This window comes from Miniopterus natalensis, chromosome 5 (genome assembly GCF_054644295.1).
Source record: "Miniopterus natalensis isolate mMinNat1 chromosome 5, mMinNat1.hap1, whole genome shotgun sequence".
NCBI lineage: Eukaryota > Metazoa > Chordata > Mammalia > Chiroptera > Miniopteridae > Miniopterus > Miniopterus natalensis.
In genome coordinates this window covers 90,812,553-90,828,973 of record NC_142085.1, presented here as the reverse complement: position 1 = coordinate 90,828,973, position 16,421 = coordinate 90,812,553, and the positions used below count along the sequence as shown (strand labels likewise).

The 16,421-nt window shown below is 59.4% G+C and overlaps 1 protein-coding gene across 1 annotated transcript; it reads right to left on the bottom strand.

Annotated features, from left to right (window-relative positions):
• Window positions 1–3,472: 3,472 nt before the first annotated feature.
• On the bottom strand, window positions 3,473–15,441 carry TCP10L (t-complex 10 like). The gene is made up of 11 exons (XM_087817791.1): window positions 15,434–15,441; window positions 13,955–14,084; window positions 12,826–13,011; window positions 11,860–11,997; window positions 10,931–11,089; window positions 10,413–10,524; window positions 8,947–9,089; window positions 6,759–6,933; window positions 6,240–6,341; window positions 4,650–4,767; window positions 3,473–3,662 (listed from the first exon to the last, which is right to left on the bottom strand). Exons 1-11 carry the CDS (start codon window positions 15,439–15,441, stop codon window positions 3,473–3,475), a joined length of 1,461 nt encoding a protein of 486 aa, XP_087673917.1.
• Window positions 15,442–16,421: the final 980 nt, after the last annotated feature.

The following is a 16,421-nucleotide window of genomic DNA, read 5'->3' as shown; positions in this document are numbered from 1 at the left end:
GTCAGCAGTCTTCCTTCCCCGTCGTCTTTAATGGCTGGAGCAGCTGGCAGTGCCACCGGCTGCCTCTTTCTGAGCTCTTTGTTCTCTCTGTGTCGCTCTGTGCCCTCGGGGACCGTCTGGCCGCGGGCCCTGTGGTTTTCTCTTCCCCTCTCAGCCCCACGGGCCTCCTTCCCCTGCACCCCTTAGTCTGAGCTCTTCCCCACACCTGCCACCCGTCTGCGGTTTGGCCCGGCCTCCGCCCCAGCCCGCGCTCCCCCAGGGCTGTCAGGTCGCACTCGGGTCTACACCCGTCAGTGGCTCCCGTTTCCCACGAGGCGAGTCCATCCGTCCAGCGCAGGGGGCTCCAGGCGGCCGTCGGGCTCCTCTCAGGGGCGCTCTTCCCTCCAGACTTTCGCTCACGGCTTCCTGGGCGTTGGGGATGGCGGATGGTGGGCGGCTGAGGGAGCTGAGCGTGGGCCCACCCGGATCAGCCCTGCTGCTGGGGTGCCCAGCGGCGCCCGAGCCTGGGGCTGGTGCTCAGCCCTCCGCCGTTGGGATCCCTGTGATGACCCAGTGACCACCTTCTCCCGTCCAGGGTCAGAGGGGACGTGGGCGGGGCTCCGAGTGCTCGCGGGAGGCGTTCGCTGGGCTGAATGGCTTTACTGGAGGCTAATGCGTGGCCAGAGTCCTGACCAGGTGGCTGAGCACAGTCTCTGCTCTGCTGCTGCTGCCGGGGGAGGAAAACTCGCCAGGCGATGCCTGCGCCAGGAGCCCGGCCGCCCCGAGTGGCCCCGGGTGTCAGCCAAGCCGGGCACAGGCGCGGGCTGTCTGGCCGTCTGGAGAGCAGTTGGCTGGAGTTACGGACACTCTGGGCCCAGCAGGACCGTCCCATCTGCTGTGCGCGAGGCCAGCTGCTCGACCGGGCGTCCCGGGCTCCCTGGATACGGCCTGGGTCGTCCACTGGGGCCTTTTCTTTCCTCTCCATCCTTTAAACATCTGGGTGGAAAGGGTGTGTGGCTGTGCCCAAGGACCTGGGTGCGAGGCCCAGAGTGAGGACCTGCACCGGCCCTCGTCTCTGCCTGGTCGGCGGATGAAGGATGAACGGCCCGTCCGCTTGGTGAGGTCCGTCCGCCAGCCTCGGCGTGTTAGAGGAAGGTCGGTTGTTTAGCCATGTCCTTAGTATCCCACCTGTGAAATGGGCCCATTCCCACTTCTGGGGAATTATTAAGACAGGGTGTGAGTGTGAGACACACGACGGAGACGTGAGAAGGGCCCTCCCGGAGACCGAGGCTAAACTGCTCGTGAATCTCTCAAGCTCATCATCGCAAACCTCAGCTGCACCCGATGCAACCATCGCGAGCCTCCTGGCCCGATGCCCAGGGCTCAGCAACAAATAACGCGCTTGTATGACTTGCCCGGAGTCATTAACGACGGCAAGATTCGAAAATATATAATGTATGAACGTTATGTCCCAATGTGTTATTAAAAACCTCCTAAAAAGTCAAGGTTTATCTAAAAGAAAACTGGTAAAGAAATAAAGTTAAAAGCGTACAGTAAAGAAGGTAAATACGTCCACAGCCTACGCGTAGCTCACAATGATTTACTCGGATGAGTCCTGAGTTACTAGCAGCCAAGGCAGCAAAGAAATGCGGGTTATATCGCACTCGCTAAAAGGGGACTTACTAGTCTTTTCAAAGCGATTCCTTTTCTAGGTGCTAAAATGTAGAGGGATTTCACACGGGTCCCAACTGCCTCCCGCCTCCGCATTAAATTACCTCCCCTCCAACTTTTCCCGCTTGAACTCGTCCCGGGGTTACAGCCTGTCCCCCGCCCGGCCCATTCCCAGCGCAAGGGGGAGGAACGGGGCAGGTGGCACAGCTGGGTGACCTGAACCGGGGCAGCCACCCGGCGGCCACTGAACTTCTCTCCCACGGGCTCAGCGCCCTGGGAGGGCAGGAGGCGGGAAGGGAGCGGCCAGGGGCCGTGGCCTGTGGGAGCCACGTGGGCCCAGCCCTGAGCTCCCAGCTTTTCCAGGAGACCTCGCTGCAGGCCTGGCCCTCCCGCCGCCCCCACGGCGGTCCCACGGCACCCCCCGGTGGGCAGGGTTTGCCACCGTCCCCGCAGCACAGGTGGGAGAGAAGGGCCTGTCTGCCCCCCGCCTGGTGCTCCCCAAGCCCGGCCCCACCGCAGCGTCCACGACCCCAGCCCTCCCGCCCCTGGCTCGGCGCCCCTTCCTCGCGACGCCCAGCGGTTTCCTTACAAAGGTCAAACAGGACTATAAATGTAGGAATTCTAAGGCGGTCACCCCTCCACCTGGGGACGTCCACCTGCACCCGAGGGTGTGTGTGTAGGGAACAAGGCTCTCACTTAGGGGCCGGTTCTTTCCTTCCAGTCTCTGCGACTCTGTTTCTTCCTCCCCAGCCGGTGCCCTGAAAGGCGACCAGTGACAGGACTGGAGACGTAAAGTATGACCCTGAGGCCGCAGGCCTCACCGGGACCCCCCGAGAGAGCACCCGTGGGACCCAGCGTTGATTCCCACGCGGTGAGCCCAGAGCCCGCCGACGAAGTCTGTCCTCCGAGGAGAGCCCCTGAGCCAGGCCAGGGGACATACTGGTTTTTCGTTGACCATTTTTTGTTCCAAAAAACTTTCTTCAACTTGACCAAACAGTCACCTAGAGTGAGGTGAGTTAGTGACAACCTCCCCTCAGAACGCCCAGGTGACTGTTGCTGTAGATCCCGGGCCCTGCGCCGAGCACTGTGCCCAGCAGCTTCCCCCTGGGGGCACCTGTCGGCCAGGCTTGAAAGGGCCTCCTGCTCTTGGGTTTCTGTCCCCGTGTCCAGTGTCAGAACCTTTCCGACCCCCCGTGTCACTCCTGCCTGACGAGAAAACCTCTGAGGAGCCCGACGTCTGAAGCCCCAGCGTTTGTATGAAAACAGGATGCGGCTGGAAGGAGCCGCACAAAAGGCTCCACGTCCAGTTATAAGGCCAATAACGCGACAGGACACAGTTAACGTTATTCCTTTTAATAAGCAGGGACGCGGTTTCCTTCCTTCTATCGATAAGATGTCTGTTTATAGAGACGGGGGGTGTCCACCTGCAGAAGCTGTAAGAACCCCAGGAGCCACGGGAGAGCCGAGTGGACCAGAAGAAGCTGAGCTCCGATGGGAGGGTCAGGAAAACCGCGGGGACAAATGGCCCATCGAGGGACCAAGAGGACAGAGCGCCACGTGCGGGAGACCCACGTGGCCCAAGGGGCCAGGCCCGCAGCCCCCCGGGGGTCCTGGAGCGGCTTCCACGGCCTCCTGCCCCCGGCTGGTGCCCATCTCACGCTTCCCCAGCCAGGAAGCCGGGAGCAGGCGGCTCTTCCTTTGCGACTTCCGGACGACGCGGGTGGTTCTCCGTCACTGGGGCCGTGAGTGTCATTCGTGTATTGTCCTTATTTTAACACCAGTGTAATCGACTGTCACACAGATGCTGTGTTTGGCGGATGGTCTACTTCTGGTCCAGGAGGAAGCTTCCGGTCCCGTCTCTGACCTTCACCCTCCCGGAGGCGTCCTTGGTCTCCTGGCGGCCGTCGCAAAACACCGTCCTGACGGTGCCGTCGGGGAACTCCCGCCTCTTGAACTGGGCCGTGTGAATGTCCCTCTGCCCGTTGCTGAACACGATGGTCTTGTCGCCGTTCCTGGAGAGAAAGCTGCGCTAGTGCGCCTCCCGGAGCCAGGGCGGCGAGGGCGGGAGCAAGGGGGGCTGGTGGCACGACCGCGGGGTGGTGAAGGCAAAAGCGGACCCAGGGGGTTGACCTGGGGGACGAGCGCCAGGGGCGGGACTGGGGGGGCCGGTGGGGCCTGGTCACACCCTGTGCTGAGAGTTTCGTCCCGACGGGGAGGGGGGGCTGCCGGATTTCACCCAGGTGGTGACAGGAACATGAGAATCGTTCAGGAAAACGACCCCAGAGGCTATGAAGACGAATTTGACTGCTGAGAGGGGGACGGCTCTGCCACAACCGCCCGAGAGAAGCGACCGGGCCCCTGGCGGCAGAACCGCGGAGGACGGGGCCAGGGGCGCACGTCCCACACTCGGGCCCCTGGCTGTGGGTGGAGGAGCAGCGAGAGCCCGAACCCTGCAACCCACACAGGCACCCGGGGGGGGCGGGGATGGGGTCTTTGGGCGGCACATTCTGGCATCGGGACCATAACCCGTGAGCCCCTCGCGCTGTTTCTCAAACGGTCCTTCACGCGTGTTCTGCTCCGGACGCGGGCTCCTGGGCAGCGTGGCCTGAGGTGGGCACACGCTCCAGGCCAGAATCAGTTTTGTGGTTACAATTCAAGCCCAGTGTCGGTGAAGAAAACACTTAAAGCCCCTGTTCTCGGAGAAGGAAGCGGGTGAGGCCGTGACAGCTTCAGGCCCAGCGACACTTTCTGTTACGATACAGGGCTGGGCAAAAGTAGGCTTACACTTGTTCGTAGGGAAAAACAAATGATTCAGGAATAAATAATAACAAGAATAAACTGCATTTCGCGTGCCCACAGCTGCAAACCACTTTTGCCACCCCCTGTATCTAGACAAACATGTCAGCTTTTATGAAAATCGAATTAACCTGAAGAAATTCTCGACGGCACAAACCAAACACTCGGCGCTTCAGACTGGGCCACCCCGTCCCCACACCGACCTCTCCACGCGGACCGACGTCCCGTCAGGAAACACAGTCTCCTCGCGCCCGTCGCTGACACGTTTCACCGTCCCGTCGGGAAACAGGGTTTCCTTGGAGCCGTCAGGGTGGAGTTTTTCTGCAGAAAACGACCTTTTTTATTGAGGCACAGTTGTCCTGTGACGTCTGCGTCTGGTTCGCCTCCACACCACATGCAGTGACACAAATTTGTTTTCCTGTGATGAGAATTTATAAGACCTCCCAGCGACTTCCGAACGCGCAGCTGGCGTGACGCTGTGTGCCACAGCCCAGGCCCTGCCCATTTTTAACCGGCAGCTTCCACCTGCGGCCCCCTGTAGCCTTTGTTCAAAACACATGTTCCAGCAGCTGCCGTGTCCTCGGGGGACACGTTCCCAGGCCCCCAGGGTGCCTGGAACTGCAGACAGGGCCAAGCCCTGGCGCTCGGTACACACGCCTTTCCCTTTGCGAGAGCCCTTCGCAGCTTCCCTTTGGCACGTCCGAGTTGCCCGCAGCCCGGGAGAGACACGGCCCCGTACTCGGGTGGCTGACGGGCCTCCCCAGGCACAGTCTCGGAAGACGGCCAGGCTCAGCCCGGGACAGGCCTTTGTTTCAACAGGACAAACGCTCCTGAAGACGGAAGTGCCTCCGTTTCCCACAGACAGTGTGACAGCCACGGGGACAAGGGCAACGTTGGGGAGACGGTTCCCCTTTAACGAAAGTCTTTCAAAAATTCACTCCAGAGGCGACGTTCGCCCTCAGAGTTCCGGTGGCCGGTGGCCAGCGGTGATGCTGACGGAGGGGGTGCCAGAGCCGAGGGTCCCTCCGCGGGAGGACTGCTGGCCGATGGGCCTGCACCACCGGGAGCGGGGCCCTCGGGCCACAATCAGGTCACTAATGTGATCAACACGGATTCCATGTAACGAGAGAGAAAATCAGACCATTGCAAAGTGAAGCTGGCCCACAGGGGGGACCTCGGGCGTTAGCCAGAGCCCTGCGTTCGAGTCCACGCTGAGCTCGAGGCGGGAACCCGACGGCCTCTGCAGGAACGAAGCTGCCGAGCTCAGCCGGGCGCCACTCGCTGGTAGCCTGGCTCACGGCGTCCATGCCGATGCACAGGAGCTAAAGCAATGGCCTGCGGCTGGGGTCTGGTGGCGTTTCTCTGGGCATCCGGGACCCGCGGCAGCCGCGGGCTCGCAGCTATTTCATAAGATTCAGGAAAGGCCCTGGCCGGTGGCTCAGTTGGTTAACGCGTAGTCAGGATAGGCCAAAGTTGGGGGTTCGATCCCCAGTCAGGGCCCATACAAGAAGCAATCAGTGAACACACAACTAAGTGGAACAAACTGATGTTGTTTTCTCTCTCTCTCTCTCCCCCTCAAATCAATCAATAAAAAAATATTCCAAAAAATACAAGAATCAGGAAAGAATGTATACCTCCGTTTTCATTAGGTGACCTAAGCCCCGAATTTCCTGGACACCGGCTGCCGTGGAGAACTTGCCCGAAAGGCTCCAATATCCCACGTCCCCCCACGCAGTCCCGGCACGTCACCCGCGGTGGGCAGGTAAACACGCACGTTCTTGGTGGCCGCTCACCTGTTAGCTTGTTGGGAAACCGCATGACCTCCAGGCCGCTGGGGTGGATGGTGTGTGTGGTCCGGGCGCTCGCACAGTAATAGACCTGCGGGCACAGAGGCGCTGGGCTGGGTGCAGAGTGTGCTGTCGTCACGACCCTGGGTTTCACCGGGCGAAGCACGTCCTGCAGGTGGGAGAGGCCTGACCTGCCCCTGGGAAGGGAGGTGGGGCTTCGAAGGGGAGCGTCATCATAAAGCCACAGAAACGGGGACAGCCCGAGCTGGGAGGTCCTGGGGCGCGGTGCGGCCCTCGGTCCTTCACCGGGACAGGCCTGACACCTGAGGCCTGCCGGTCACTAACTGGCTGAGCGAGACTTCACAGCCAGGAGGGGCCGGCGATGATTCTCTCCTGGCTACGCAAACCTGAGGCCCGAGCGTGGGTAGAAACTGGGATGGTCGACCGACAGAGAGCCCGTCCCCTGCCCCGTTACCCAGCCCTCATGCCTGAGCCCACGGGGAAAAGTTCTAATAACTGGTTGGCTCCGATTTTTCGGAACGGCAGGTGGGCGGGTTGTGCACACCACTCTCCGGTCCGGCAGGATCTTCTTCACGTCTCCGTTGAAGAACCGCAGGACGGTGGTCTTGGTGCCCGTGTCCTTCTCGGCGCCGTTTGAGAAGGTGACGATTTCACGGCCGGCACCGCGTGTCTCATCCACCTTCATGGAAACACAAGAGTCCAAATGGAAGATCACTGCGGTTTCGTTACGCTTTTTCTTTTATTCAGAATCATCATAGCCCGTCACCTGCACGGCCTGGCCGACCTGCTGGTTGTGTTTCCATGAACAAATGCTCACTAAACCCGTCGGCTCCAAGTCCGCACCCCTGGATCTGGGCATGAGTGACGGACGCTATGATTTGTCCTACAATTGTCTGTTTTCCTTAAGGTCACATTTTGCAAATTTGCCTAAATGATCAATGTATTAATCATCAGTCTAGATAATCCGAGGTGACTGACTTTGGTGAATTTGGAAATCCTGAGGCACATACGCTGCAGTAGTTACTAGGTAGAAATTGTCCTTTGTAAATTTCCCTTTCCTGTGTATCCCATGCCTTTGACCCACACGCTCGCTACCGTTTCCTGAAGATTTTTTGGTTTCAGTTCATAATCGGCAAATACAAACTTCATGTGCAGAGTGCCGAACTAGAAATTTAGGAAAAAATCTCTATCTTCAAACTGAAAATACTATTTATGTAAAGATCAGCAGAAGGGAAAGCTGACAGAAAGAATCTCGACAGCTTGAGCCAGTTCCTGCACATGTGAGAGCCCCGCGCAGTGATGGGTGGTTATTGGGAGCTCAGGAGCCGCATCCACTGGGGGATGCCCAGGGGCCTGGACGCTGGCCCTGGACTCCTGAAAGCATGTTCTGCGACCCACCAGGCAGAACCGATGGCTGCACCGCCTGCTGGCCCCGCAGCCGCCACCGATCGGTCTGAGGTTTGGACCAAGCCCTCAAGTTCACCCTGGTCCCCAGCCAACGGGACAAATGAAGCAAAGCTGTGTCCCGCTCAGTCCCGGAAGATCAATCGCTTAACCAGCAACAAAATCCCCAATGAGGCTTAAAGAACGATTACCTCTCAAAATGAAGAAGCACAAATAGTGTTTTAAATGTTCCGCATAAGAACATTATAGAATCAGTTATTATTTCTTGGGTTTACATTAGAAGAAGAAAGAAACGTGCAAATAGGCAAATGAAGAATTTCATCGTATCCAAAGAGGCAACGAGAGGAGACCCTGCGGCAACGAGGAGAACAGGGTGGGGTGAGGCAGGGGCACAGGGCAGCCCGGCCGGCGGGGCTCAGCCGTTCGGCGCTGACCCAGGATCCAGGAGATCGGGGTTCGATTCCCGGTCGGGCACAGGCCTGGTTGCGGGCTCAATGCCCAGCAGGGGGCGGGCAGGAGGCAGCCGACCCATGACTCTCATCATTGATGTTTCTGTCTCTCTCCCTCTCTCTGAAATCAGTAAAAAACATACTTTTAAAAAAGATTTTAAAAAATACAGAGATAGACAGGTGGGTTAGACAGACGGGTGGGTTGTACTCAGAGGAGGAAACCCTGAGTTACTATTTTTTGTGCCCACAGCCTGGAGGCGTCTTAGGTCGAGTGACAGATTCGTCCATGGACTTAACAAATACTTAAGGAACATCACTGATTTCTCTTATCCCTCCTGTTGAGGTGATAAGATGAGATGTTCAAACTACACAGCCCCCCCCCAAAAAAAAACCCCATATGATGACTACACTAAAGAAATAAAAACATTTAACTGAACTCAAGCCTTACTGCCAGCAGCATTCCCTGTTGTTTATCTGCCCAAAGAGCACAAATCCGCCTTCTTTCAGGCCACAGAAAGTGGAAACGAGAAGGAGCTTCCGACCGGCCAGCAAACAGGCTCCGGATGCGGGGCCGTTTGGTCGACCAGGGAGCTGGGGGTCCCGGCTCCACGCTGGTGCGTCCCCCTGAGACCTTACAGATCCCTGGGGCCGGAGCTGGTCCCTCCTCCACCCCGTCCCGGGGCCACCACCGCGGGGCACCTGCCTCCTCCAGAGCTGAGAGGTGGCGGCGAGAGACGTGGACCAGGGGCTGCGTCCTGTCCCGGAAGCACTGGTCCCCCGGACGGGAGGGCGAACAAGGCCTCCTGGGGAGACGGGGGGCCTGCCCTCTCCCCACGCACCTGGGGCTCCGTGTCTTCGGGGGGACAGGCAAGCTCTTCAGTCTGCGCCCCGGTGAGGGACTTGCCATCAGGGCTCGGGGAGGGCGACGAGCGACTGTCTGCAAAACCAAAGCGGAGCCGTTCGGGGACAGTGTACTCGCACCCTGAAGGTGTCACTGTCCTCATGGGACTTAGGCGTCCCGTTTAAACCGATGTGAACCGGTCTCTTTTTTCATGAGATCGCTATGCAAACCTGGGGCCGGGACAGCAGGTGACAGTGAGGTGTGAGGGACGTGACCCACTTACGAACATGTGCAGTGAGCACCTGCTGACGTCACGCTCACGGAGATGGCTCAGGGTGAAGCAAGCACCGCCCTGCCTCTGGGTGGCTCGTGGCCAGTGTGAGGACAGACGCGGGAGAGACGCGACCCGCGGATCCTGGTGTGTGCACAGGGGCGTCCAGGGCAGTCAGGGGAAGCAGCACCAATTGATAATCAGCTGATAATCGGAACTGATTATCAATTGAGATAATACTTGGAGGTTGAGGCCGAGGGGGTAGCAGAAGCCCAAAGCCACCGACAGGTAAACGGAGATGGTTTGGAGCCTGAGCAGGGGAGCAAGGTGGTGGAGGCGAGGAGTGATTCCGGCCACGCAGAGGAATGAAAGTCCTCGGGTGGGGGTGAGGGGCCTCGTGTCTGTGAGCCACCCTGGCCAAGGTGAGAGGCCGCCTGGGATGGGGGACACTAGGGTGGACTCGGAGGGAAGCGTACAGGGCTGGGCCAGGCCCCAGGCCAGAGAGGAGAGGAGTGGGCTGGCCTGGGGGGAGGGGAGGGGAGGGGAGGGAAGGGGAGGGGAGTGGGGGACCTGAAACAGTCCTCGGGCCTCTGCCCAGGGGAAAGGAAGGGGATCGGGGGACGGAGGGGGGTGAGGAGCTCAGGTCTGAGGAAGACAAGCGCTTGTGTTTTAGCTGTTGGGCTTGCGGGGCCCGTGGGCCTTGTGAGCTCCACGCCTGAGGGACAGAGCCCACATCATGGGCACAGGTGTTTTCGGGGATAGGTTCCTGCAGGTGCCCTGAAAGGGGTGGTGGTGGAAATTTTCACCCAATGGGGCCCTTTTGTCCTTCAGATGGGACCCAGGCGCTGGAGGGACCCAGGCGCTGGTGGGACCTGAGGTGCTGGCGGGACCCCAGGGGCAGAAGGCCCTGAGCGGCTGTACTGACAGCCCCGAGCTCAGGAAAGGGGGGAGAAGACCCTGGGGACTCTTCTATTGAGGTGGCAGCTCGGAAAGCCAGCCAATGGCCGTCCCCGAGGACCATTGGGTGCGTGTGGGGTGGGGCTGGGGGGGCTGGCAGGACAGACAGAAAGGGACCCCGTGAGGGTCAGAAACCAGGGAGTTCCGTGAACCGCACGCTCCGGCCACGAGGTTGGGGCAAACACCGCTGTAAGACCAGACAGCACCGGCCGAGGGGCCAGGCCGGGCGAGCTCACCGCCGTCCTGGGCTGCGGGGCCGTCCTCCGTGACCGGGACGTCTCGGGCAGCCGGCCCCGTGGATCTCCTGCCCCTCGATCTCGGCAGACTTTGGCCGGACGGGTGGGCGGCCTAGGAGCAAGGACAGTCCGAGAACCTGACCCGGTCACTTCAGCGGCAGTGGCTCAGGTCACACACTAGGCGCTGCAGGAAGCCACTGCACCCCAAATGTTTCCCAGTAGCCCCGGGATCTGACCCACGGCACCACACTTGGCAGTAGGGGAAATGGCACTTTTATAAAACGCAGAAATACGTAGAGCGTGGGCCGGCGAGCGGCCGTCAGCTCAGTTAGTTTACTTTTTCAGCATTAGAGACAAATCTGAAAAACTCAACTATTTATCTGTGGAAATGTAATTATTCCAAAAATTTAAAATTGTTTTGAATGATAAATTAAGGACTGTTATCAGCTCTACGTGGAATTTCATCTACATCTAGACTAGACGTAGCTGGCGCCGGTCAGTATGTTCTCTAACGTTACCTTCGCGCCCTCGGCCAGGGCCGACCTCTCTGCAGAGCGCGGGCCCCTCGCGGCGGACGCTGCCCTTCTGACCCGCAGGCTGATGGACAGAGTTTTATCTCCATTTTCACACGATACAATTTTCCCAGACTCGATTCTTTCTACCTTTATACTTATTGGCTGAAAACAAACATGGGCGTTGTTAATAACAATCCTACTATCCAGAAACACCCGCCCCACACCGTGCTGGTGATCACAGGAGCTGGGCCACCGCGACGCTGGCTGGTGCCCTAAAAGCAGGACCCGGTGCCTGCCTTTGCCCACTTTCGAGCCCAGGTGCTTGCGGGAGTCAGGAAAGTTACAACTGAGCGCAGAGGAAAGATTTGCCGTCGTAGCAAAATAGAGCCCTTAGAACTGAGTTTAAAAGTATATAATAGAACTTTTCCTACCCTTCATTTTATTAAAAACGTTACTGCTTTGCCGGCCGGCGTGGCTCAGCGGTTGAGCGTCGACCTATGAACCAGGAGGTCCCGGTTTGATTCCAGGTCGGGGCCCAGGCCCAGGTTGTGGGCTCGATCCCCAGCAGGAGGCAGCCGATCAATGACTCTCATCATTGATGTTTCTCTCTCTCTCCCTCTCCCTTCCTCTAAAATTGTAAAAATTTTTAAAACGACCATTAAAAACAAAAATAAAACTCTGCACAGAGCAGCCCATGCTGAAAGCATTGACCCCAGGAGATCCCGGCTTTAAAGCCATAGGACCCAGGAGCCAAACAGCATTAAAAGATGCTTTAAAAACCCGCCTTAGGCAGCATGTGACTGTGGGTGGCACGTGACCCCGGGGACCTGCAATCCCAGGGAGGCAGGAGCTCAAGGTGAGATGTGGGTGGGACACGTGGGTTGGGGTCTGAGCCTCTGCCCATTGTGAAGGTTACGGACACTCGGGGTCACCTGGGAAGAAGGTGCACGTTGAGGTGACAGTCCTTGACCCATGAGGGTGGCACTGTGACTTTTTCGGCCAGCGTGTTTTGTCACCGTTTCTTCATCTGCCGACAGAGGTGAAATTTTTCCAAAAGCAGGTTTCGGCACCTAAAGGGCAATTTATCACAAACGCCACTCAGGGGGAATGTTCGCATCCTCGGAGGTACAGTGGCTGTGAGATAAATTCAATTTTAACCCGTTAACAATGATCGCAGCAGCGTCCTGAGATAAAAGGAGGGAGGCGGGGTGGGGGTGGGCTTGGTTCTCCCTCCACGTGGGGAAGATGTTCACGGAAGCCGCCACGTCACGGACACGTGGCCACCGTGGGCTTTGTGTTTCTCATGTTTTCTGTTTCAAATTATCCCAGGTTCCCAGAGGCAACAAAATAAACGACGCCCAAGCTCATCTCCTCGGGTTACGGGTCCTCAGCTGAGACCGTACTGAAGGAGCAGGAAAATGCCTCCCTGGCCTGGTGCCGCCTCTCGGTTCACCAAGGCCCGAGACGCCCGATGTCACGCTCCCGCCTACAGAGTGAAGTCGGGGACAGAAGGCCCTTCCGGTGGGACGTGGTATTTCAGGCTACTCACGCTCAGGCCTGCGGGTCACCAGCCACGTGGCCAGAAGTGGCCTTGGTCACCAGCTCTGTCTCATGGGGTCACTGTAGTGAGTGAGCGGACGGCCAGCATGTGCCGGGCCGTGGAAACCCGGCCATGGTGTGTGACCAGAGGTCTGGACACCAGACGTGCTGGCGCCCGTGAGAGCCCCGATCTGGGCAGTGATCGTCATTAGCTATTTATGGGGAGCGGAGTGGACTCCAAGGGAGCAGCCCTCTCGGGTCCGGGTCCGGGAGGTGAGAGGCACCACCGTGCCCGGGGAGGGGGCCCGCACCTCGGTGTTGATGCTACTTCTAAGTGAAACAGAAGAGCCCTTTGGTACCAGAGCGTCTGGTTTTCTCCTGGGCTGAGGGGAGGCCGTGGGCCTCCTGTCGTCCAGTCCCCGCAGCTCCGGGTCCCGCTCCTTCAGGGCGTCGATCTGCGTCTGCAGGTTGCGGAGGGCGGCCGACCAGCGGGCCTCCTGTCTCCGGAGATGCTGGTGGAGCCCGGCCACCTGCTGCTGTAGCCGCTGTCGTCGGGGAGAGAGCACACGGCCCCGACGTCACTCCTGGGGGTCACCAAACGTTTCCAGGAGAGAGCCAGAGCCTCTGGCCTCCGAGGGGCTAGACAGACTGTAATGCTTTACCCACTGTTATTATTAAGTCGTGTTCGTAATGTATTATTCCGCATAATACAGCCAGGCGAAGGCGGCCAGCCTGCCGTAAAATTGATTCCTTATCTGTCGTTTTGCTAAAACCTGGAGGACCCGCCGAGGACCTTAAGTGAGGACTCACTGTGTGGTTCTTACCAGTGTCCCTTGGCTAATACGTCCCAATTCCCGGAACCAGGAGGGAAAACGCTGCGTCGTATTGAAACGGATATTTCAGCAGCTCTTTAGAAGTCAGAAGCCATGGCCGTTTAAACCCCACGCGCTAGCTTTTCCATGGGCCCTGCTCTCCTTGGACCCTGTGCTCCGAGGACAAACTGCTAGAAGGTAGAGTCCTGCCCTGCGTGGTCACAGCCATGGGACAGACCGCGCAGTGGACGGGGGACAGACGGGACGTCTACCCTTGGGAAACAGTGTCGGGGGAAAAGCACACTCTCCCGAGAGGTCGGACAGGAAGCTGACGGAGTTCGAGGCGTTTGGTGGGAAAACTTTAGTCATGTCAACGTTCCTGTTGTCGTCAGCCCGGTTCTGGAGGCTGCGCCTTGTCCTAAACTGGGGACACTAAGCTGAAATCTCAGAGCTGAGCTCCCCACCCTGCCTCTCATCTGCCAGAAGATAAAGCCTCGAGCGCTGTGCTCCCTCCCGAAGGACGCAGGCCAGCGTCTGTGCTGAGCATCGCTGCACAGTCCTGCAGGGGGGAAGCTGGGACACTGAACCCCGGGACGGGGTGACGGCCAGTGACGGGGTCCCCGCCGTGCGAGCCCCGTGTGCCCAGCATCCCGCGTCCCGGCATTGCCTGACTCACCAGCACCTCCTCGGCCCGGCCGCCTCCCCGGGAGACCTCAGCCGTCTTCTGAGCGTTAGCCCCGGCCCCGTGCTCCTCAGGGCGGCCGCCGTCTGCGGGCTGCTCGGCCTCCGGGTGAGCCTCCAGCATTCTGGCGGGAGGGGGGCCCATCAGGAGGCGGGGGCGGGTGACAGCCTCCCCACCCTCCTCTGACGGGCGTGAGGGGCACCTCGTCACCACAGCCCATCTCCCTGCTCGGCGCTTACACGCTGACCCAGTGAAGAGTCATCCAGTGCCTGGACACCACGGAACAGGTCGCACGTGGCCTCTCCTTGGCAACCGATAGAAAATGCTTTAATTTACAGAAACTCGGTGGAAACGCTGGCCGCCAGCACTGTCTCAGATTCATGATCGGGGCAGAATCAAGGGGAAACTTAGGAGCTCAGTGGGCACCCACCTAAAAGCATCAGATAAGACACCCACCTAAAAACATCACATCAGCCGCTGTGTTGATGGGTAGCTTTTCTGTCCCCTCCAGAGGGAGACGTTGGGCCGACTGGGGCAGCCACCCGAGGGCCCAGCTCCTAGGGAGCCAGGGAGCCGCTGCCCCCGGGCTCCAGCGCCTTCCGGTCCCCGCTCTCCAGCTGCGGCCTCAGAACCGGAGGGCGCGTGTCAGTGCGCAGCCGTGTGAGGGCGCAGGGCCCCCTCGCCTGACCCACGAAGCTCACGGCGCCTGAAAAACACAGCAGAGCCGGGCGAGCTGGGGCTCCCTGAAAGCGGGGGCGGCGTGCCCCCGGACTCCCCTCGGCTGACCTCCCCTCCTCTCCGTTCTGAGGACACCGGGCTCCTGACCGGAAAGGGCCGAGGCCGGCACAGGGGGTCCAGGACCTTGTCACACAGAGCACTCGGGAGGGGCGGCCGCAGGAGGGAACTCAGGTTATAGCGAGGACGCGTTCGTCATAAACGTCTAACTACAGATGAGCCTAAAAGTGAACAGCTTTGCCCCGGCCGGCGGCCCGGTTGCTGGGGCAGTGTCCCTGCACCAACAGGCTGCGGGTTCGAGTCCCAGTGGGGCACACCCCGGGCGGCGGGTCAGTCGCCCGTCAGGACGTGCACGGGAGGAGCCGGCAGGTCTCTCGCTTTCTCCCTCTCTCTCCTTTCCTCTCCGAAATCAATTTTAAAAACCACTTCAAAAAATGAACAATTGGACCACGGAGACAGGAAAGCAAGCTGGGCTCAGCGTCTGTTTTCTCCGGGAAGACGATCGAATCTTCCAGCAACAAAAACTAGCAGCCTAATCACTGGTCGTTCCTTCCCCGGGCGGGTCGCGAACGTTCTGGGCAGACCTGGCCTGAACTCGTCGCTGCCGTGGCCCTGTAAAGGCGCCTTCTTCTCGCTTCTCTAAGACAATGAACCCCGTGCGCTGGGCCCCGAATCCTCCCACCCCTCGGTCTAGGAAGACCCCGTTCCTCACGCTTGGGCCAGACGCTGTCCCCTCACCGGTCCATGGCGGTCACTTAGCTGGGGCCCAGTCCTCCGGGCCATGCCCCCCACGGGTGCTCCCCCCGGAGGGAAGGTGGGTTCATTCTAAACGGCCGCCCGTCTTAAAGGGACGCACCCTTCCCTCTCCCCGCGCCCCACGGAGCTCACACGAGACGAAACACAGCCCGACCTTTACGGACGTGACGGGAGCTCAGCCCACTCACCACCAGAGGGACGTGTCCACTCACACAGGGACCTGGGCACGGCACATCCCCCCCCAGGTGGCCGAAAAAATGTTTCATATCAAGTGTTCAGTGTGCACTCAATAGTAAGAACTGTCCTCCAAGCACACATTCTCGAAGAAATGTAAACTGTCTTTTAAAATATCTTTGTATTGATTTTAGAGAAAGAGAAATGGAGAGAGAAAAAAATCTATGTGATAGAGAAACAGCCATCGGCTGCTGCCCGGGTGGCCCTGACCAGGGGTGAAACCCACAGCCTTGGCACATGCTCAGCGGGAATCGAACCGGCAACGTTTCGGTGCAGGGAAGGTGCTCGACCAGCTGAGCCACGCCGGCCAGGGCTACGCCGACTTTATGTCAGAACAAACAGAGATGCTCACGGGGAGAAAGAAGACCTGCCGGTGACACGGGAGCGACGGTCAGACTCTCGCCACCTCGCACGATGCCCGGCACCTGCCGTCCCCGGCCTGTGAGGGTGGGGAGACGAGAGGTCAGGGGAGGTGCTGCCCCGCGTCAGACGTGACCCGTCTCCTCTCCTGCAGGGTCCCGGGTGTGTAATAGTCAGAGACCTGGGGGGAGCACAGTGTGAGAAGCGACTCCGAGGGCGCCCGACGTGGGCCTGCACCCGAGACCACCCGAAAGACCGGGCGTCCTCGCGGACCCACCTAAGACACAGAAACAAACCCAACGGGCAGCCCAAACGGGGAGACAAAAAACAAGCCCCAAGGAACACGAGAAGTCTCCAGAAGCAGAGACGAAGGAAA

What these genes read in the sequence shown, in the direction of transcription:
- TCP10L (XM_087817791.1), bottom strand. An exon ending in CCCTGGCCGAGGGCGCGAAG is followed by an intron (nt 10,525 to 10,930) that starts GTAACGTTAGAG and finishes CCTTGCTCCTAG; the next exon opens with GCCGCCCACCCGTCCGGCCA. An exon ending in GTTTCCCAACAAGCTAACAG is followed by an intron (nt 4,768 to 6,239) that starts GTGAGCGGCCAC and finishes CGTTTTCTGCAG; the next exon opens with AAAAACTCCACCCTGACGGC.